The sequence below is a fragment of the Sesamum indicum genome, linkage group LG10 (genome assembly GCF_000512975.1).
Source record: "Sesamum indicum cultivar Zhongzhi No. 13 linkage group LG10, S_indicum_v1.0, whole genome shotgun sequence".
In the NCBI taxonomy this organism is placed as follows: domain Eukaryota; kingdom Viridiplantae; phylum Streptophyta; class Magnoliopsida; order Lamiales; family Pedaliaceae; genus Sesamum; species Sesamum indicum.
Genome location: NC_026154.1, coordinates 16594352 through 16615969, shown reverse-complemented (window position 1 = coordinate 16615969; position 21618 = coordinate 16594352). Strand labels below are relative to the sequence as shown.

At 36.1% G+C, this 21618-nt stretch overlaps 4 protein-coding genes across 5 annotated transcripts; 1 reads left to right on the top strand and 3 right to left on the bottom strand.

Moving 5' to 3' along the window:
- Positions 332–4519, bottom strand: LOC105172940 (probable alkaline/neutral invertase B). Of its 2 annotated transcripts, none has more exons than XM_011094563.2 (5): positions 4153–4519; positions 3212–3698; positions 2193–2624; positions 1243–1801; positions 332–967 (listed from the first exon to the last, which is right to left on the bottom strand). In XM_011094563.2, the coding sequence occupies exons 2-5, from the start codon at positions 3647–3649 to the stop codon at positions 672–674; spliced, it is 1725 nt and encodes a 574-aa protein (XP_011092865.1). In that variant the 5' UTR covers positions 3650–3698; positions 4153–4519; the 3' UTR covers positions 332–671. The 2 variants fall into 2 exon arrangements, with proteins under 2 accessions (XP_011092865.1, XP_011092866.1); XM_011094564.2 differs by having other exon boundaries at positions 4390–4519.
- LOC105172939 (triosephosphate isomerase, chloroplastic) lies at positions 6442–11728 on the bottom strand. Its single transcript, XM_011094561.2, has 9 exons — positions 11397–11728; positions 11011–11037; positions 10422–10491; positions 10192–10315; positions 9652–9736; positions 9377–9509; positions 9095–9268; positions 8827–8909; positions 6442–7815 (listed from the first exon to the last, which is right to left on the bottom strand). Exons 1-9 carry the CDS (start codon positions 11601–11603, stop codon positions 7759–7761), a joined length of 960 nt encoding a protein of 319 aa, XP_011092863.1. The 5' UTR covers positions 11604–11728; the 3' UTR covers positions 6442–7758.
- On the bottom strand, positions 12432–15409 carry LOC105172938 (transcription factor bHLH121). Its single transcript, XM_011094560.2, has 5 exons — positions 15161–15409; positions 14272–14387; positions 13570–13697; positions 13007–13489; positions 12432–12915 (listed from the first exon to the last, which is right to left on the bottom strand). Exons 1-5 carry the CDS (start codon positions 15268–15270, stop codon positions 12763–12765), a joined length of 990 nt encoding a protein of 329 aa, XP_011092862.1. The 5' UTR covers positions 15271–15409; the 3' UTR covers positions 12432–12762.
- Positions 17734–21310, top strand: LOC105172937 (translocon-associated protein subunit alpha). The gene is made up of 8 exons (XM_011094559.2): positions 17734–17888; positions 18695–18856; positions 18984–19034; positions 19250–19338; positions 19836–19913; positions 20015–20218; positions 20683–20754; positions 20874–21310. Exons 1-8 carry the CDS (start codon positions 17822–17824, stop codon positions 20922–20924), a joined length of 774 nt encoding a protein of 257 aa, XP_011092861.1. The 5' UTR covers positions 17734–17821; the 3' UTR covers positions 20925–21310.

The following is a 21618-nucleotide window of genomic DNA, read 5'->3' as shown; positions in this document are numbered from 1 at the left end:
AAAATACCATCTTTCTTGTCATAAAATCTCACCACATATATATATATATAACCAACTAGGGTTTATTCATCCAAATTTGCAAATTTTTGTACAAATAAATTGCAATAATTTTTAAAATTATGTTTAATTACAGCAACACGCGTTGTCTTTCACAAACGGTAAAAGCTGTAAATTAAATTATATCAACACGCTACTAAGCCACCTTGAGGTGAAATTAGAACGATACGTCTTGAAAAAATATACTTGTAATTTTACAAATTATATAAAAAGTATCGATATAATTTATCATAAAATAAAAAGATTATGAAAATTAATAGAGCCACCAAAGACAAAAGGAGCAAATGAAAATATAAATGAATAAAAGGGAGCTGTTGCACTTGGAATCCACCTTATCATGCCATTATCCAACACCCACCACCGCCACCACTAATAGTTGAGACACTGTTTTTCAGACAGCCTAAAAGAATCAAGTTATTACTAACTCAAATACAAAACTATAAAGTTTTCATCACATCAAGAACCAGAAACAAAATCCCTACACTCTCTGCTGCTCCTAACACTACATACCTCATTTCTCTTCCAAATTATATCCAATCTTCTTTTGAGAAATTAATGGAATGTTTTAATTCAAACATGTTAGCAGAAAAAAAAGAGACTTAAGTTTGAGATCATCAAAAGGTCCATGACGCTGATCGCTTCAAGACGGGTTTCAGCTGCTTGTCTTCCTCGATCGAAATCATCCCCAAATGGGAAGGATCTTCGAGCAACATCTTGGCGACCAAGTAGCCTGCGACCGACCACGTTTGGTTTTTACGAGCTTGCTTCCCGACGAACCGGCCAACCTTTCCGTCGTAATATTCTGGCCAACTGTCTCTCGACAACCTGGTTTCAGCAAGTTCAATAGCACGCCTAGCAATCTGGGGCCGCCCCGTCTTGATGCATGCTGCTGTCAGGAGCCACAACAGCACTGTAGCCACGATAATTAACCATACATAAGATAGTTGTCTCTATAGTTATGGTAAAACGACTCCCCATTCTATCAAGTACATGTTGTAATATACAGAAATTTGATGGAATATTGTGTTATAATTTAGAACCATAACGAAATAATTGTGTTGTATGGTTGTATCCAGTCATACAAGTAAGGTTGTAAACTACTTGGTTACTATGTATGGCTATCAATTTTTTCATGTCTTTATGATGCACTAATCCGACAGAGCCAACTTTGGTAAAATTGCGTACCTGGCCATGACCCAGCATTGTGGTAACTCCATCTAGTATTTTTGGGATCACATCCGGTAACGATGCGCCACTCATGATTCTCGATAGCCGGATAACAAACTTTGAGCGGCATTTCTCCGACCAACTCTGCCCAGCGTGACTCGATAAGATCCATTATAGCAGTTGATTGTTCGTGCGTTGCTAAGGATGAAAGGATGGCTACGCAATTGCCCAAGCAAAACCAACGGAAATCCATGTTTGAAGGGCCAACATTCCCAACAAAATATCCTCCACTCAGAGGCATAAAATCAAAAACCCATTCTGGCAGCGAATCAGGCATGATGTTGAACTTGTTGACTGCTGTGTGCGAATATTCCTCAGTTTTGTACCGGTATATGTCGTTAAGCTGCTTTAAATCCAGCCAAAAGTAACTTCTCATGTGATAGCTCAATGCATGGAGACGCTTAACGATTTGTTCTATAAGCTCCTTTCCTGGACCATCTTGCTTCAGTAAAAACATGGCTGATCTTAGAGCCATGAAAAAAAGTGCTTGTATCTCGATCGGGTATCCATAAACACCCTAGTATTAGCAAAACGCAACACGCAGTAAGAAACTTCATCAGGACATGAAAAGGGAGGAACGAAAACTTAAACTGATTTCTTACAACCAACATTTTAGTGGTATATACTGGTAAGCTATATGCCAGGTGAAGACAAAAAAAAAAAAAATCTAATGCAAACTCATGGTAACTGCATTTCTGGTGGACAAGGAACATTGAACTGCCAACAGTAAGAGGTAAAAAATTAAAATTTGCCACAGGAAAGAAAGGGCTTGCCTCACAAGTGCTAATCCTCCTAATTTTTTCTTGTTTCAATGGCATGTTCATAGAAACGACATGCATGGCTTTTCTTGAACCCAACATAAATACAGCTTAATGACCATCAACTTTAACAGAGACTGGAAAACTCACCATTCTACGATCAATCATACAGCACCCATCAGCGCAAAGAAGTGTTGGAAAGGTGTCGAATCCTTCTGAGAGGCATAAACTCAGGATTAGGCGGATGCCCTTCTGGCATTCAGGCATCTCAGCCAAGGAAGTATCTCCCGTAGATTTAGTGTATGCTCGTAGTAATATAATCCACCAAAAGCCAGAATCGACGGGAGCCACTCTTCCAATTGCACTCTCGCCGAAATCTGCTATCAATGTCTCTGTATTCCTGATAGGATCATGTAATACTTTAAAACTGGCTGGCATAACACCTGCTCCCAAATGGAACCGATCAACTTTTTTTTCCCACGATTGAAGGCGAAGGGTCTTCAGGATAAAATTTTTCACAATGTCAGGTTCGCCGTTCATTAGAAATGCCAATGCACTCGGAACAAAGTCCCTAACAAATACCTGCAAGTTCAAAGTTTCAGTAACCACGTGAACAAGTCTAAATGCCCTTTCTTACATTATTCAATAAACAAGCGGGGCAGATGATATGAAAATCCATTTCAGGTTTCATGTCTGGGATAAAGGATAAAAAATATCTATGCAATCAAGGGAAGAAGGGCGAATGAAAAGATCAGAAGAGGAGGGGAAGGTTGTCAAGTTCAAAAATACCCCAACCAAATAATTTTGTCCTGTCCTTATTGCGGAATGGTTTATGACAAATTGTCTTCAATGAAATTAATATTTTCCTAAAACATCTAATCCGTGTTTTCCATAAACTTGATTTCAGTTTGGATCGAGAACTCAGATTCTCAGGATTAAGCCCTCCATGCTAATAAACCATGAAATTCTAATACTATCATCTTTATACAACCAACAGCAACCCCAAATATTGCTTGCATTTGGACTCATGCATTACTGTGTACAATTTATACTCGTTTCTGAAGTCAGTTCCAATCAAATTTTCAAAGAAATTTAAAGTACACAAGCTGCTAATGAAGAAATTCAGCCATAAATTTTCAACATGGAGTACTGGTTTTTAAGCCCTTCACCTGATCATAGTTGAGTTTTTCTTCAGAGTTGTCTAATGCAGCAATTGTCCCAACAGGTTGACCGCGGAAGCAAACCATTGATCGTCTTAAATTGTCCCAAGCCTCACCTATCATCGGATGTGGCTCGAAGGCCATGCCATGGCCAAACTGAGACGTGGGAGTATTGTACCCAGACCGTTTACCAGGTGAATACAGACTGTCTGCATTGTCAAAAGCTCGACAGAAGACATCTGGTCTAGGAAGTGGATGCGGAGATAACGCTGATGGCAAATCAGTAAGAGACCTTTCATCAAATGATCTCTGTCTGTCCAAATTCAAATTTTTAGGTCGATCAAGTAACCTTGAAATTTCATATTCTCCTAATTCATGCACACTGGCTGATGAATCGACCTTCCTAATAAGACCATTTTGTACCGTATCCACTGTTAGCGTGGACATTCTTGCAAACCCTCAACACCCAGTAACTCACTGGCGAGTTTTCAGTGATCTGCATTTTCAAGATTCATGTAAATAAACTCTTTCGTTCACACACACACACACAATACAAGGATAGATCAGCAACCATAAACAAAATATCACGCAGCATCTTAACAACAGAGCATACCCTGATTTCTTGCAACAAATTACGATCAAGAAACAGAAAAAACAGTAGTAAAAACATGGAGACATTCATAATTTCTTGATTTTCCAGATGATCTCTTCTCCTATATCCCTCTTCACATTCTTAACGAAAACCAAGAACGAGAAACAATAAGTATCAAGAAAGTACCATAAAATCAAGAACAATAAAAGATCCATTACCCCACATGCCTCCCAAGAAAAATCAAGAAACGATGACATCCAAACATGCAACAACCACAATCAAGGACTCAATCAAATCAACCAACGCATGTATCAAAACACACCGATCAAATCATTAAAACCGCATTCTTTCCACTTACATGAACTTATTCTTGTCCGGTGAAGAACGAATAAATAACTGAAACGTATAACAATAAGAAAACCAAAATAATCTCCGATGACATTTCCTAAGTGTCCAAGAATATGAATCAAAACCATGTCACATACATCAAGAACCAAAAAATACACAAGGGCGTTGGATTTATACACATGTTTTTCTACATTTACGTATATGTAAGTGTGTGTTGTGTGTGTGTAAGCTGGAACACACAACTCACGGGGAGAAGGTGAAGGGGTGCTGAAAAGATTTTTCTTTTTTCTCTCTTCAAGTCTTGAGTACTCAAATTGACAGGTGATATTGTATGGGGACTCGGGCTTTGGCAACAATAATGCGCAGGGAGTTGTGTCTGGAGTTGTACACGTGTCCCCTGAAAACAGACATCTGAGAATGACAGGGAAAAAAGGTATCTAAAATCTTTTAAAACTACTCAAAAGTACAACATACATAGATAGATAAGAAGTGAAAACTAAAACAAGCCGATTAGCTCTGAGATCATAAATCGTGCTTCTTCTTCCCACTATTTTAGGATCGTTCTCAACTTAATTTTTTCGACTTAAATTCACTCCAAAAATATAAAATTATATTTTTTTTAAAAGGAAATTAAAATTATATTTATACTTCTTTCAAAAATTCTTCATTTATACCTAACTAATTCAATTAGAATTTGGTATATTGGCGTGTGGAGTTGGATTCGAATAATTTGGTTAGAAAATATTTAATTATTCTATAATAAATCACTCGAGATAAATATAAAAATTTTCTTATTTTGGCTGATATAGCAAATTTCAAGAATTTTGATTAACAGATGAATTTATTTATTAAATAGAAATAAACATCAATGATACTATTCGTAATTTCATAAGTCATGAAAAATATAGTGTATAAGTTCGAGCAATAGGCGGAAACGGTGGACAAAATTAAGAGAGGAAATGTAACTTTATGTCGAGGCTAAATTGCACATTTAGTTTCATAAAAAAGGATAGGTGTCCTTCTCAATCCCGTGATTTATGAAAATTTATTTTTAGTTTAAAAAAATTAAAAATAATTGTAATGTTGGTCCCTTTTTTAATTTTTCGTCAATACTTAACGGAAAGGGTCAAAATAGCATTAGTTGATTCAAATATACATATTTATTTGAGGGAGACTAAGATATATTAGTCTAATATATAGATAATTATATTTTTTTAAATATATATATATTTGTATCAATATATCTTATATCTAGTTTTCTTCTCCTCTCATATTTTCGCCTTCCGACCACTTCTCTGTGCGAGCTTACCACCATAGAAAAATCTGTCCAGTGATCATTTTGATACCCCACCCACCGCAAATTTTCAATCCATTGAGGAATTATCACAATTTTTGTTCAAAAAATCCTAACCCGTGTCCCCCATATTCTATCGTCTTTTTCTTTGACGTTCGACCACCTCCCAATGCAAGCTTACCACCGTTGGAAAGCCCGTCCAACAACGAACATATTAATAACTCACCTACCGAAAATTTTCAATCCATTGGTAAGTTATATCTATTTTTTTGCTCAAGAAAACCTAATCCGCACCCTCAACTTCTGTTGATTTTTTCTCCGTCGTCTGACCACCTCTCGACGCGAATCTACCATCGTTGGGAAAGCTCATCCATGGCGAGTATTTTGGCACCCCCACCCACCACCAATCTCTCGTTCGTCGGCGAGTTATCTTTATTTTATATTTTATATTTTTTCATATTTTTTTATATATACATATTCCTTAATATATTATATTTTTTAAAATATGTATAATTTAAAGACAGGGATAGTTTGGTAATATAAAAATGTTACGCCCAGTTGACTCAACGACACGTGCGCTGAGCATGCAACTTTATGTTAAATATTGACAAAAAAATTGAAAATAGGGCCAATTTTACCACCCTCCTTTGCTTTAATACTAATTTTGCAATTTTGTCAGAAAAAAAAAAAAAAACACCCTAAAGGTCTCCTGAAAATAGACAAGTTTGTTCCACTTACCTAAATTACCAAATTCTATAAATACTTTCTACCAAGCTTATTTGGAAGTAACTCGTTAAGTGAATTGTAATTTATACGTACTGTTGGCTTTTTTGGAGTTTCCTATCGAATTTGGATGGATTCGGACGTAAAAAATGCGTCCCACGGTTCATCTGCGGTGTCTTCAATGTTTATTCGTTATTGCAAGACACCAGCACAAAGTGATTGAACCATTAACACAAGTGAAAAACACATCCACCCTCATCTCACTACTCAAACTGCATGAACTCAGTAATTAAAATGATTTCATCTCATCAAACTAACTGCATTAGGCCACATTACAGCCATAGAATTCATACACATCCAACTTACATAAGAATTTTTCACGCTAATCAGATCTGGCAATGGGAAATCACTTGGATTGAAATGATGACTGGTAAGAGACCAGCACGAGCAGCACTGCCACCAAAACCGCCACCGCCCATGGGAATCCTGAAATCCCACGAACCAACTCCTGCCTCACCTGCTGCCTGACCGGTGAAGAAGACCGGAAGTTGAGCCGCCCCCCAGAGTTGAGTAAGCTCGAGTGCATGAAAAAGATGAGCAAAACGGGCACCAAGAATAGTAGAATCTTGAAGTTGATCATGGTGTAATGCATTTGCTCCTTGTATGCATTGTAGTTAGACAGAGATAACAAGAAGATGACGATGGTGAAAATGGCCATTAGAGGAAGAGGAGGTGCAGAGATGGATGACAAGGTTTGGTCTGTCCAGCCTTGTTTCCATTCTGGGCCTCTTTTTCTGGTGTAAACCCAACCCATTTCTATTGTTTCCCAACACTTTCTATTCTCCTCTGGTTTCAGAATCGTGATGAATGGTATGCACATATAGGAGGGGAAAGGTGGAAATTGCTTTAGTAGGAAGATGGGTAGAGCATATATGCTTTGAGTGTGGATTCTTCTCAATCTGCTTTACGGTTGAATTGCAGTTTACTCAAGATGTGGATTCCAATATTTAGTCAGAGCTCTAATGAATTTGAGTCATGATAGGATAAAAGGAGTGACAATGATCTGACATGGAAATTTCTCTTATGCAGAAAAAAAGTTGGGGTCTTGGAGAACACAATGCCTACACATGGATTTTTGTTCAGTGGAGTAAGTGCGACACACCTTGAGGCAGATGTAAAATCACCATATAGGAATGAGGCATACATGACTTCTGGTTATTCTTAGCCAAAAGCACAACTTCTGAAATAAAACTAGGGTCTACCTTCTTTTAGAAATAATAGAAATTCACTCGACCATTTCAAAATTGGGGAGGCGCACCTCGTTTTATCTGAATGATATTCGGACAAAAGGAGATAACGTTACAAATCGTGATAAAATTTTCAGCTCAAGCCCTAACAAAGTTAAGCCTAGTATTGAAGTGCATATATATGCTACATAACGGGGATCCCAGGTTGATCAAACAGATGAAATGAAAATGACACACTTCAGATGTTTAATTGAGGACAAGAGAAGTGGTGGCCTAACATGAAGGGGATGGCTGTTAGCATAGTTCCGCTAGAATTGATTCTCAGAGCCATTCCTTGTGCTGATCCAAAAAATCATGCAGGGACCTTCTTGGAAGTTACAGAGTTAATAATGGTGGCAAATTCAGGACCCTACAAGCAAAGAAAAAGCACGTGCGTCAACCCATCATAAGAAAAGAAAATAGTTTTAAAAAGATATACCGATGCAAAATCCCCATGACAAACATGCAAGAAAACCTGAATTGTTAGTTAGAAAGCAACTTCAAGTCAAATGTAAAATTGCCTCCTGTTGTACAAAAGTTGACAACATCCCCTATATGTTTACAATCTGGTGTGCAACACTCAACAGCTTTTCACTTCTCTCTTTCTACCAACAACTTTAGTATTTGCAATCAACATCTTTCTCCCCTGGCATTATTAGCATTACAGGGTCTTCTTCCATTGAAACTCCAGGAAATCTCGTCAACAAGTCCTTCTCATATTGTAGCTCATTTTGCAATCCTGACATTTCTGGCCTTTGCTCTTATCCTTACATCACCAATATTGTAGCTCTAACCCTTGCTCATACTGTAGCTCATTTCACAATCCTGACATTTCTTGCCTTGCTCTTATCCTTACATCACCAATCAATTGCACCCACCCACATGTGTCGCTCATCTGCTCACATTTTCCAACTCTACGATACCCTATTTTGTTACTGGACCTCATTCTCCGTTACAGCCATATCATTGAACAGGTTCAGTATCCTGACAACTTAAGTTTTGTGGATGAAGTCAGGTTCAAACCTCCAAGTTTGTGCACTAGACTTGGTTTTCCCATTTTAATTTTGAGCAGGTCACGTAAACCCAGTTTAACTTTTAGCCGGTTAGAGTCGTAAAATTTTGATTTGAGCAGCTCGCTGTGAACACAATGTATAACTTATTCAGAAGATTCTTAAATCTGACTTGTGACTGAAACTTTTCAGCATGAGGCAAGTTGCTGTACATGTTTCCATTTCACGTAATTCTTGCCTAAAAGAGTCTCCCCTTTGCAGATTTAAGCCATAAGTACATTAGTCACAATATAGTAATAAAGCATAGGAACCAAACAAAGGCACACAATTTCACAAACTGTACTTGAAAATATTGACCAGCATAATAATACCTTAAGTGAAGCACCACCCACAAGAAATCCATCAATATCTTCTTGTTTTGCGAGCTCAGCACAGTTGCCCCCGTTCACCGAACCTGTGGAGAAATTTTAGAGTTTTCAGAGGATACGAGCAATTTCCAGTTGCATTTATGAGCTACAACTGAGCTTAATTTTTGGAAGAACTTCAACAATATTTTGATTAGTTATAAGTATGATTAGTCCACTTGATAAAATATTAGAATTTGCCAAAATCACAAAATTGAAGCTGAAAATTACACACCTCCATAAATAATACGTGTTTTAGAAGAAACATCTGCCGATACATTCTTATTTAGCCAGTCCCGAACAGCTACATGCACTTCCTGAGCCTGCTCTGGTGTGGCCACTTTACCAGTTCCAATAGCCCATACAGGCTCATAAGCAATGACAACTTTATCCCAGCTTGGAACAGCATCTGCACATCATGAAAAGCCAGCAAAATGGCACATACTTAATCAATATGTTATAATACAAAATTCATTTATAAGGACCATGGTGTCTGCATGTGTGTGTCTAAACTTGCCAGCAAAAGCCTTCAACTGCTGGAAACAAACGTCAAAAGTCTTTCCAGCTTCTCTTTCTTCTAGTAACTCGCCTATGCAGGCTATTACCCCTAGACCCTCGCTCAAGGCATATGCAGCCTTCTTCCCAATGAACTGCACAAGATAGTAGTTCATCATGCATCAAAACATAGATCAGATCTTACAAGAACTAGAAACAGAAAATTGTCAAATCAGACAAACTAATATTTTGCTTTTTCCTTATTAACGAATTGATGATAAGATCTTTCAGTCTTACTTGATCATCTTCTCCAATTATATGTCTCCGCTCAGAATGTCCCAGAACAACCCACTTGCAACCAAGGTCTTTCAATTGTTCCACACTAAACGACATCAGAGGTTAATTTTTATCCCATACTTATTCACCAGATCATATCATTAAATCATTGAAAGTACCATGAAAAGATTGCACCAAGAACTGGACCGATGCATTAAGGACAAATAGCAGCAAAAATGCTGCTAAGTATATGGAAATAAATTAAAACATAGTACAACCAGTAAATATGTAATTAGATTATATTTTCAGAATTTTTTTCTATTAGATAGAAGAAAAATCAGGTTAGGATCAAAATCGTGCAGATGCTAGCCATTCATTATATCAGATTGATAAATAAGTTAATTACTCCCAAATTGAACTAAGGCCAACAGAAGCACATAAGGATATCCTCTCTAGTAAACAATTAAAAGATGTGTAAATTCTTTCATGTAACAAAAATGGTAGTTCATCATTTTGCAACAGAAATGCAAATCACCATAATCATGCACAGAAATTAAATACCTGATCTCTCCAGTAAAAGCACCACCTTTCCCAGTCCAACAATTCTGAGCAGCTATTTCTATCCTATCAGACAATGAGTTCTTTACTTGGTCAATATAGACAAATGGAGGTGCTACAACAACATCTGCAATGGTTGAAGGGAAAAAAAATTAGATGGATCAATCACAGCACAGAAACTCAGTTTATTCAGATGCAATGACTCTAGATACTGATAGCAAGAAATAGCTCACCAACATCAGATTCTAATATTGCACTGTTTAAGTCAGAAACAAGCTTGCTAATGGAGTCTCCTGTCCCATTCTGAGTACAATTGTAAGACACAGGTGAAGGTAGTAAGGAAAAGGTAAAACTAGAAAACAAGAGTCAACATTAATTAATTACCAATCCAAACATTTATCTTCAAAGAAAGGAAAGAACAGGGCAAAAGCGTTAATAAATGATCATAAGTCTGAAAGAGCTTGCAACTTTGGCGGATTTTATGTTCCTCTACTTCTCATCTTTCCTTCAGATCTTGTTATAGGTGGATGCCACCAGATAGGTGCCTCTGAATTGAAACTTGTGACGCCCTCATTATAATTGCATAAATTTATCAAAAATCAGTCTCATAGATATGATCACAATGTAAGATAATCATGAACAAATTCAGCGCAGATCACCACACTTCAAAGATCGGATTATCTCCCATATCACTTCTCAAACTATCACAAAAGCAATGCATCACAATTTTTAATTACATGCTGCAAGTGGTAGCCAGTAAAGGTAGAAGTGCAATCAACAGAACGAGAAATAAAAGGAGTGGGATGATAACATGATACTTACACATTTCCAATTCCCACCAACAAAGAACTGCAAGCAAAAAGAAAAACAACAATCAGACATAGGACATGGAATGTCCACCAATACTTTTATCGCACCAACATAGACCATAAGAGGAAAAATGAGCTTATTTCCTTGAGAATCTCGTCACTGGTTTCCCCAAAACTACTCTAACCTTCAATCAAGTATATAAATTTCACATTTCCTCTTACTCTCTTCGTTTCAATCTCCATTTTTCTGGATTCTGGAACCTATGTCATTAAAGTTCTTTATTCATTTCCACAAACACTTCCTTTTTACTGAAAACTACTCCGACATGCAACGGGTAAAAGTATTTACAGATCCGAAATGCTATCAAACCAAACACGACGGGTAAAAACGAAAGCAACCTTGCCGGAGCCAGACATAGTAACAACGCCGCGGCAGCCTTTGTTCGAGGAGACGAGACGGAGATGCGAATTGACGTCACGAAACAACGAGTGAGTTGAGTCGGAGTTTGAGCTGTCAAGCTTGAGGAAGGATCTACGTAGGCCGGAGAAGTGTGTCATGTGGCTAGAAACGGCTCCGCCGCCGAGTGAAGTGGGCACAACCGCCATTGCTAGATTCTCCTGCTCTGCTTCGTACTGTCAAGTATATTCTAATGCCGCAGTGAGAGCAGTCCTATCGGACTATCTGGAATCCAGAGATTAGGACCCCCCCCCCCGTCCCACCACGATGTGGCGTTGGGATTTATGGTAATAGCCGCTACACCTAACACTCTGTCCCACGCGTAAACGAGGAGCGTGAAACACCAATACGCACGAGAAAATCAAATTCAATTTTATAAAATCTTATTACCTCTTCTTATATATAAAATTTTGCTTCAAATAAAATAATATATCATCTTTATATATATAGTGTGTACACATTGAATGAAATAAAAAATATAATAAAATTTAAAATAAATAATTCAATCTTATTTCTCTTTTTTTTTTTTTTCCAAATTATGAAATGTACCGAGTATGTTGCAAATAAATTTTAAAATTCTTTGGGAAGTAGGCAAAATGTTTGAAGAAATTAATGAAAGACTTCACTGCAACTAAAAATTAAACATTAATTTTTTCTTAACTATGTCAAAAATCATATAGATACAACATCTTAACTATGTCGTTATCACCAGCGTACTTCAAATCGCCGGCGTGTCGTTCGCTCTTCCCGGCAGAGAAGGCCAAACACGACGGGATAGAACGGGGGTTACCAATGATGTGCACCCACGAGTCAGCAAGTTAAAAAGGGAAAGCGGATACTGATGAGGTGGTGGGCGTGTTTCTTTCTGCAGAAGCAATTACACCTTAAAGGCATCCCAAATTGCATTTTGTTGTTTCAATGTCTGCTTTGCAGAGCTCCCAACGTCTTGTTCCAGTTAAAAATGAAAGAGGGAAAAATAACAAAAAGACGACAGATCGTTTTCATGTGCTGAAATAGGTATCAAATACATATATATTACAAGAAACCAAGTATTTTTCACATTTTCTGCCTAGATCACTCACAATGAGGAATCTCCAAGCAAAAGGTTCAGCTACGGAGCAAGTTAAAGTGGCATACGTGAAGAAATTGGGTTAATTTTGACATGGAACATTTGCTGATGTATGATCTTTCCATGAAATCAGCATCAAACATAACACGTAGAGCAATATAATGATCAAAGATAAGAGGGAAAATTATCCTGTGTACAGAATCCTCCAATGATATAGTAGTATACTTCCCTTTCCTTTGTCAGTCGTCTGTTTTTTTGCCACCGGCGACACTGTTAGATGAGATAGCCTGCACACTATGAGTTGAGGAACATCCGCTAGAAGAACTTCCATCTGTAATGCTGGTTTCCTTCCTGACAATTTTTTTCGATTTTCTTTGCTTTGACGAGGAGTCCTGCATAATAATGCCAATATTCCAAAATTAGTTCAAAATTTTTTATAGAACAGTCTATGATGCCCTACAACACTAAGTGGTTTTTATTCACCTGTTCGGATGTCGATCCAGGTGTTTTAAGCTCTAGATCAGTTGTAATGTCATTTGAATCATCGCTTTTCTCTATTCTACTCTCCCCATCTGATGATCTGTTTCTATGATCTTGTTTGCTTGAAACATGAGACCTGGTACCTTGCTGCATGACTTGAGATACATGCTGTGTGGATTGTTGTTCGATCATGGTATTATGGATCATATAAGGAACATAAGTAGAACATGGATTAGGAACAACTGCTGGATTTTGGTTCGCATAGAACGGGTATGGCTGCAAGGATGGATGCAAGGGGATTGGTCCAGTTGGAATAGGGACTGGCATTGGAAAGGGATAAGAAGATGGATGCATGACAACAGAATGATCCATCCCAGACCACGGATACATGGCCCTCAATCTCTGTTGGTACTGCGCGTTAAGGTTCTCAATATCAGATTTAAGAGATGCCTTTTCTTCTCTGAGATCATTCTTCTCCTGAGTCAGCTGCTTGAAGAAGAAAGAATTAGTGAAATCTTGTCTCAAATGGTCTCACTGTAATAAACAATTCCTTTAAAAAGAATCACCTCACGAGATTCTTCAGTGAGCGCTGCATACTCAGATTTTAATCTGTCAACTTGAGAAGTCAAATCCTTCAGCATTTGAATTGTATCAGTGAGAATGGAAGCTTTGTCGTTTTTAGGCCTATCTGGATCTGCAAATAATGGCAAGACCGACGTCAAAAATTTCCAGATTTTCACCACCAAGGCTAAAAGTTCCAGCACTTAACCAAAGATCTAGCATTAAGATACAAAGATATGACAGTTGAAATGAACAGCAATGCCTCATAGAACTTATTATGTGAATAATCCGTGATTAAATTAAATGTTCATGCAAAATAACTGTCAACTAGACAAGAACTTAAGTTGGTAAGTCCCCAGTACTTTAAGCCACTAAAATGGAATGCTACATTTTGTGGAAAATAACAAATTGAAGTAAAATTCTTCCTACTGGTCAAGGGTGTGAATATCGTGGTGGTTTCTTGCTCATCTTCCTTCTTTTTCTCTTTCTAACAAATTTATAAGAAATCAGCTTCTACGGAGGTCACAAGGAGAAGCCATCCTCTAAGATGAGGTGACAGCTCTCGCGAGCTCCTCCATGCAGTACTTTTAAATTTTAGTTTACAAACCACTAGCAGCACGCAGTACGAACATAAATAAGATGATGCACTCATGGACAACCAACGCTGGTGTTGCCTCACAATGTCATAGTCAAGGAAAAAGTTTTACCAAGGGCGTTTCCCAACTCCATAAATTGCTCATTCAGACGATCCCTCCTCAATTTCTCACGGTCAGCTTTTTGAACTTTCCTTGCAGTAACTGAATCCTTTGCTTCTCCTTCCATCCTTAGTCAACAACAAACAGGCAAGAAAGTCACAAAGAAATTAATAATTAGGTAGGTAAAGCGAGACGAGGTACTCCGAGAATGGTACTAGTGAAAGCATCACCTTAGCTTCATTAATAAACATAAATGACATAATAACAGTCAATTTACATTTCTTTAAGTCTATTGAGATAGAAGCAGCATGATTAAACTCAGCAACTTGTCATTTTAAATGATGGATATGAAAATGTTTTCACCATTTTGGTCTGTGATGCCTTGAGCTGAATGAAGCATCTCCCTGAGACTAAAGCTAAATAATGTCTGAAATTACACTCAGATCTGAAAATAATTGCTTCAGCAATGTCACCGCCGGTTGCAGGAAGAAACCATCACAAACACCCAAATATGTGGAAGTTAACCGCCAATAAATCAGTGTCTTTTGGATGCCTAAACTAAAATAATGGAATTGGATGTGAGGATAATCTACACAAAATCCCATTGTTGAGGTGCTTTTAGTTCCAACTGTAAGGCTTCAATTTCTCAATACCTCAAACACTATAACCAATCAAAATCTATTTTCTTAAGACTTCTAAAGCGAATGCGAGAAGAACACAATCGATAATCACCCCGAACCCCCAAACTACTACCAGCAACATCTTTAATTTTGGAGCTCGTTATGCTACATCTTTCACCTTAGCAGAACAAGCACGATTATGCAAACAATTCCACCGATTTTGAACATGTAAAAAATACAAATCGAGAAAATAAAATGCAACTCAATCCAAGGGTTTTTACCTGCAATCCTGATGGGGACGAGTAGAGGTCCCGCGAGCATCAGGCGAAGGCTGGAAATTGCTCGAGCTCGGAATGGACTGAAAGAGCGAGTCGGGATTCAGTTGATCCATAGGCGAAGACACTCTTCAGAATTTATTATTGATTGAAATCAGAGATTGGGGGAATGCAGAAGCTGTGGGTGTCGCATCTGCTAAGGCCAGTGCTTTGCCTAGACGACATCGCATTGCACTGGTTGGGAAGTGGAGAATTCTTAACGTTATCCCATTCCAGTACGCCTTTTATCGAATTATCAAATAACCCCTCAACTTTGTGTTTATAGCGAACCTGCCCCAACCATTTGTCCTACTAAAATTATCCATGAAGTTAAGATAATGACAAAGTGGTGTTGATAAATGCTTTTTTTCCTTCTGCAGATATACAATCCAACTCAGAAATATGAGTGGTATCTTTCAGGGACAATCTTTTGCATAAGATTTTTAGTTTTGATCTCATACGATATGGCCATTATATTTTTTGTTTCGTATTTGATGGGATTCATACTTTTTTGTCCTATAAAATTAAAATATATTACAGTTATAATCTCAAAACTACATAATTTATTATGATTTCTGACACAAACAGTGGTTTCTGACACAACTGCACTGATTTTTCTGTTGTGTCAATAATGCCCTTAAGTTGATTTTCATTTATTTATTTATTTCTTTCTTTATTTTAATTTGAAATGTGATATGTTGATTTATATATTTTATTTTTGTTTATAACATATTTATAAAGCATGAAATATTATTTATTATATGTATACAGAAATGACGTACCATGAAGATTAATCTATGCATAATAAAATATAAACATAAAAACTATCCAAGTAAATGCCATGTCTGTAGAGATATTAAACAAACCATCCGACTAGGGATCTTCGAATACGTTCTTGAATTCTTTCGAGATATGAGTTGATAGTCTTTTTGAATTTTATTTTGCAACTTAAGAAACTATATATTTTTTAGATTACTTAAGAGTGTAAATGTTTATTTTTATCCAAAAGATTTATCATATTCTATTTGGATAAGTTAATGGGAAATATAATTTAGATTTTCTTTTGATATCTAGTAATACTTAAAAATTATTTTTTTTCCCATTCAATTTAGATAAGTGTACAATTTGATTATCTTTATGACAAAATTGCACTCATTTCTCTAGGTATATTAGCTAGTAAAGTAATTTAAATTTATCTTTATATTAAAAACACTTTTGTGTTTTTCTATTTATAAATTATTTAAATTTTTAATTTTAATGTATTATCATTTATTTATTTAGAAATACAATTCAATATCTTTATTCATTTGTGAATATTGTATGTAAAAGTTAATTCAATATTTTTCATATTTAAAGAAATTAAAATCTAAGCTTACATTTTGATTAATTAACTGTTGTCGCACGCTGTTTCTGCATGCATATGATAAATATTATTTTATATTTTAAATATATTATAAATAAAAATAAAATATACAAATCAATAAATCACATGTATAAGAAAAAAATAAAATAAAAGAAACCAACTTAAGGTATATCAACATAATAAATGAACTAACGTAGTGGTATTCAATGACGATGAGTCACTTTTATTAAATAATAAAAAGTAATTATAATTAATTTCAAGAATTATCTAATTAGGGATACAATTGTCATATTTAAAAAATAATGTAACAGTATCATTACTTACTATTTTTTATTGTAGATGATCTTTCGTTTTATATTAGTATAAAAATATAGACGAAGAAATTATGGATTTCAAATATCTAATAATAAATTACTTGTATTTATTTGGATAATTTCAAATTCAAAGGAGTTTAATTCTTGATCTTATAATTTGATAGTTTTAATAAGTATATGATTATATCAATATCTTTATAAATTAAATGATATGTCTATTCGATTAATACATTGATCCACATAAAATGACAAATATCCATAAATTTAATGAAACTCGAATTTATTTATGAGATCTTATCCTTAACCACTAACATGAAACATTTAAATTGATAATTTCAGTGGTTATGTTATATAATTATGGGTAAATTATATTTTGCCATTCAAATTATCCCCGTTTTATACTTCGTCATCTAATTTTTTCGTATTCAATTTTGCTAAATTTGTATTTTGCATATATAATCATTTTTCTGATTGATACATGTGATATTTTTACCCATATATATATATTTTAAATATCACATGTATAATATATGTGATATTTTCTTTTGAATAAAATTCGATAAAAATACAATTATATATTATAAAATATAAATTTTATAAATTTGAGATGATAAATCCACAAAAAAAAATGATAAGTGGAAAAATGTACATAGTTATTACTATATTTATTTTTCGTATACATCACACATAAAATATGTATCTATAATTTTACATTGTCCCACCATTCGTGTTGCTTGATCACCTCCATCACTCGTAGAAGATAAACGAATATTCGTATTTAGCCCCCATAAAACATTAAATTTAGATTTCATGCCCCTGAAGTATTTTCCCCATTTTGACCTTCCGATGGGTCTTTAGTCCACGCGTTAAAAGTCTTTCTCTGTTGGTTCCACACTCACAACACTTCCTTCTTTTCTTCTGTGTCTTTTGGGGCAATTAATAATAAAAAAGATGAAGATGACAATTAGGGTTTGTTTGATCCTAACTCTGCTCCTCTTTTCCTCTTCGTTTCTTCAAGGTATGCATCTCAGATCTAGATCGATTTCAGTTTCAATGCTCAATGTCTATTCAAGATTGAATTTTTTGTGAGGCAAATTTTGCACTTATTTTTTGACGAAGTTATAAATTACTTTCTATGTTTGTAGTCATGGGCATGCACGAAAATTTTGATTTGGTTCTTGAATTTTTCTGTGGGTTTAGGGTCTTCTTGTATTTCGATATGCCCGATGATGGATTAGATCAGATCGAGTTTTTATATTTTATTTTTTTCCACTTTCATTGTTCAAGATTGTTATGGTTTGTTTTTGTTTACTTTGATTGTTGTTCGTTTATGCGTTTCAATTTTCTAGTTTGCGGCTTTGTGCATTTGACTGGACTGGATGCCAGATGTGGGATTAATGTTGTTATGTAAGTTTAGCGTTTTTGAGTGCATGGTGATGATTCCGTGACCTTACGCAATTGGCTACTTATCCTCTGGAAGAAATTTGGAAGGATAAATGAGAATTGTCTTCCTTTGAGAAAGTTACAATAAAGTTGGAGTTTTTATTCTAAATTCAGAGCTATTTACGTTGTGAAAAGTAATATTTAGAAGTTAGAAGCATGCTTTTTGCTTTAATTTAGGGAAACTGTTTTTTAACTTTGTTATCGCTCTTCATTTTTTCTGATTGATCCTGAACTTAAGATTAAAAATTTACTCTGAATTACTCCAACCTGTGAATTATTAGTGGTTCCAAACATCCAATGGTCGACGCTCAATTGAATTTAAGCACACCATATTGGAAAATAAATCCTTATATGCTCACTAGTTACTTTTCTGCTTGATAGTTACAAGATGTGAGCCAGATCCTGATGCAGAAGTTGTTGATTCGTCTGACGAAGGAGATCTTGGGATTGTTGGGGAGGATGTCCAAGATTTTGGTGGTGGAAGCTTTAATCCAGCTCCAGGAGTGGAAACTGTTTGTGTTTTCCCCAAAAACCCCTCAAAAGGTTAGTTATTGCTGTTGGACTTTTGTTGCCCCTTGTGCTTTAGTGAGCTTTATCTTCGTTATTCTCCTCTTGTTTGTTTGTCTCTATGACCGTATTGCCTCTCAAATTAGCTCCTTTCCTTTTCCAGTGATAGCAGCTGGGGAAGAAAGTGAACTTCTTGTTGGAATTAAAAATGAGGGTAAGCCTTTGTTAAATGATTGTGCCAAGTGTTACTCTTCTAATCACCAATCCTAGTTATGATCTGCTCACCTTGTCATTTTTCTATCTTTAATTTGTATTTCATGCATGACCTGTAGCCATGTGGTAGTCAGCTGTTTTTCTTTTTTAGGTCTATGATTCTATATAAGGCATAAGAGCTAATTTCAAAACTGCCATGTTTGCTAATAATTTCAGGGGAATCAAGTATTAATGTTATTGCAATCCAGGCCAGTGTTTATCTTCCTTTTGATCACAGATACCTGATTCAGAATCTCTCCGCCCAGGTATTTCTTGCTTACTTTTCTTTTCTCTGTTTTCTGCACTAAAACATTTCACCGACAAGCACTAGTCTATATGCTAAACAACAATTTGGAAGTATAAATGAATGCATCTGAATATTATTATGTGGTCAATTATCTCCAAATTATGTTGCTGAGCTTCTTTCGTTTACTGATTTCCTCTCTGAAATCTCCTGTATTCCTCTTGATTGGTTGTAGTGCTTCATTTTGCATATATGCTTATTGATTCTGATAAATGTTAGTTGTTTCTGGCGCAATTATCTACCTTGTATGACTTAGGTCCCCCTCTAACAGAGGAGCTTAATGCAACCTCTTGGTTTTAGCTTTTTACTGTTACTTTTAGGCTTTCATGATTTCACCAGATATGGCCTTTATCCTGAAATATTGTATCATGAAGTGCCTTGTAAATTTAAATCCTTATTTCAGTCCAATATGATGTCTTGGAGATTTCTGATAGTGAGCTTTACATTGTGATTTACCAGGCTTTTAGAAATGCATCAGTTCCTCCATCAGCTCAAGCAACTTTCCCTTATATATTTGCCGTAAGCAAGTTCTTACAGGTAAGCTTGTAGAAATGTAGAGATCCACCATTTGAATTTCCTGCTCCATCCAAGTATGTGGATTCATTTGTGAATTGTTGCTCTCTTTCTTCATTGTACAGCCGGGTGAATTTGATCTTGTGGGGACTATTGTATATGAGATCAACCAGAACCCTTACCAGAGTACCTTCTACAATGGAACAGTTGAAGTTACTGAAGTAGGTGGCCTGTTCAGTGTCGAGTCAGTGTTCTTGTTTTGCCTTGGTGTGGCCCTCCTTGGACTTCTTGGGTTTTGGATACGCAGCCAAATTCAAAATTTATCCAAGGTGATGAGCACAACGTATTATAATTTGTTTGTGATTTTCGATTGGTTTTTCTATGCAATATGAATGAAAATAAATAGCTTAAGATACTGGACCCCTGATTGCATTGAATAATATTAGAGAAATACCCCCCAAACAACAAACTCTGGAGGTTTTCTTTCTGATGCTTACGTTGTAGCAAGTCTGCCTGAAATGGAGTTTCTTTTCTCTCTCTCTCTGTCTGTCTGTCTCTCCCGGGGGGGGGGGGGGGGGACTTGCGGTATGGTGAATGTGCATGAGTGTGTCAGAAGTAAAATTCAATTGGATTTGATTTATAGGCATATGATAATATGATCTTTGAATCTGCAAAATGTGGTGTTAAGCTCTGTAATGTTGACCTTAAGATGCACCAATTTGTACTTTTATCATTGCATGCAAAGTCTTGTTTCTTTCTGAATCAAAATTTTCTCATCTCTTTTAAAATTCAGAAAACCAAGAGGGTCACGAAGGTCGAAGTTGGAACTGCAAAAACTGATGCCTCAATGGATGAGTGGCTGCAGGTCTGTATGCCAGTAGACATACTCTTTAAATTGAAATGTTCTATTTTATCCCTATTCATTTGGTTCATATGGAGCTAGCTGGATATGGTGTATTTGCTTATCTACATCTCCATGTTCAGGGCACTGCATACACTCAGTCTCTTTCCAACAAATCAAAGAAGAAGAAGTAGATCAACATGCTCAAACAGTTGACTGTAACCAGCAGCAAAATGGAGGCAATGGTTCTTGTAGCAAAGCTTAGGGCTTCGAACATATGAGGAAGATCAATAGGTCGGAGTAGATTTAAAAAAAAAAAAAAAAATGGTAATGGGAAAACCTGTCTTACTGTTGTAGCATGAGGAAGAAACTTTCACATTTTCTTTTTTCCTTGGGAACAATTCTTAAAAGATTGAGCCATTTTCTTACCAAACTGACTGAGAGTAAGCTTCCCAAGGCGACGGGCTTACTAGAATCAGATTTAGATTATTGTCATTTTTGCCAATTAAGTTATGACGATTCTGAGCCTGTGAAGTCGATATTTAGTGATTTAATGCATTTGGTATATGTTTAGTTTAAAGTTTGATGCAGGAAATTGGTCCCAAAGGTTTTGGGCAACAGCAACGGGGGAATTTGATCCTTCTCGTATTCCCTAGGATTCTGGGCAACAGACATGGATGGGATCAAGGATCTCAGCCTCTGAGATCAGGGGATTCTTGTTTGAGATGCGTGCACCAGCACCATGCAATAATTAAAACTCATATTACGTGAAAAAGAAAGCAAGACAATATTATGGTGAGAAATGAAGCAGCTCCTGCATCCCTTTAATGTCAGTCTCTCTCTCAAAGTAGTTGATAATTGTTACTGAAATAAGTTGCTGCATTGTGT

Excerpts from the sequence above, each read along its gene's own strand:
- LOC105172937 (XM_011094559.2), top strand. The coding sequence starts at position 17,822 with ATGAAGATGACAATTAGGGTTTGTTTGATCCTAACTCTGCTCCTCTTT. Across the intron at positions 17,889-18,694 it reads TTCCTCTTCGTTTCTTCAAG|TTACAAGATGTGAGCCAGAT; the intron begins GTATGCATCTCA and ends TCTGCTTGATAG. Across the intron at positions 18,857-18,983 it reads CCCCAAAAACCCCTCAAAAG|TGATAGCAGCTGGGGAAGAA; the intron begins GTTAGTTATTGC and ends TTCCTTTTCCAG.
- LOC105172938 (XM_011094560.2), bottom strand. The coding sequence starts at position 15,270 with ATGGATCAACTGAATCCCGACTCGCTCTTTCAGTCCATTCCGAGCTCG. Across the intron at positions 14,388-15,160 it reads CGTCCCCATCAGGATTGCAG|GATGGAAGGAGAAGCAAAGG; the intron begins GTAAAAACCCTT and ends TTGTTGACTAAG. Across the intron at positions 13,698-14,271 it reads GGAGTTGGGAAACGCCCTTG|ATCCAGATAGGCCTAAAAAC; the intron begins GTAAAACTTTTT and ends CATTATTTGCAG.
- LOC105172940 (XM_011094563.2), bottom strand. The coding sequence starts at position 3,649 with ATGTCCACGCTAACAGTGGATACGGTACAAAATGGTCTTATTAGGAAG. Across the intron at positions 1,802-2,192 it reads GTATGATTGATCGTAGAATG|GGTGTTTATGGATACCCGAT; the intron begins GTGAGTTTTCCA and ends TGCTAATACTAG. Across the intron at positions 968-1,242 it reads CAATGCTGGGTCATGGCCAG|TGCTGTTGTGGCTCCTGACA; the intron begins GTACGCAATTTT and ends TCGTGGCTACAG.
- LOC105172939 (XM_011094561.2), bottom strand. The coding sequence starts at position 11,603 with ATGGCGGTTGTGCCCACTTCACTCGGCGGCGGAGCCGTTTCTAGCCAC. Across the intron at positions 10,316-10,421 it reads AATATTAGAATCTGATGTTG|ATGTTGTTGTAGCACCTCCA; the intron begins GTGAGCTATTTC and ends CAACCATTGCAG. Across the intron at positions 9,269-9,376 it reads GCAGTTGAAGGCTTTTGCTG|ATGCTGTTCCAAGCTGGGAT; the intron begins GCAAGTTTAGAC and ends CATGATGTGCAG.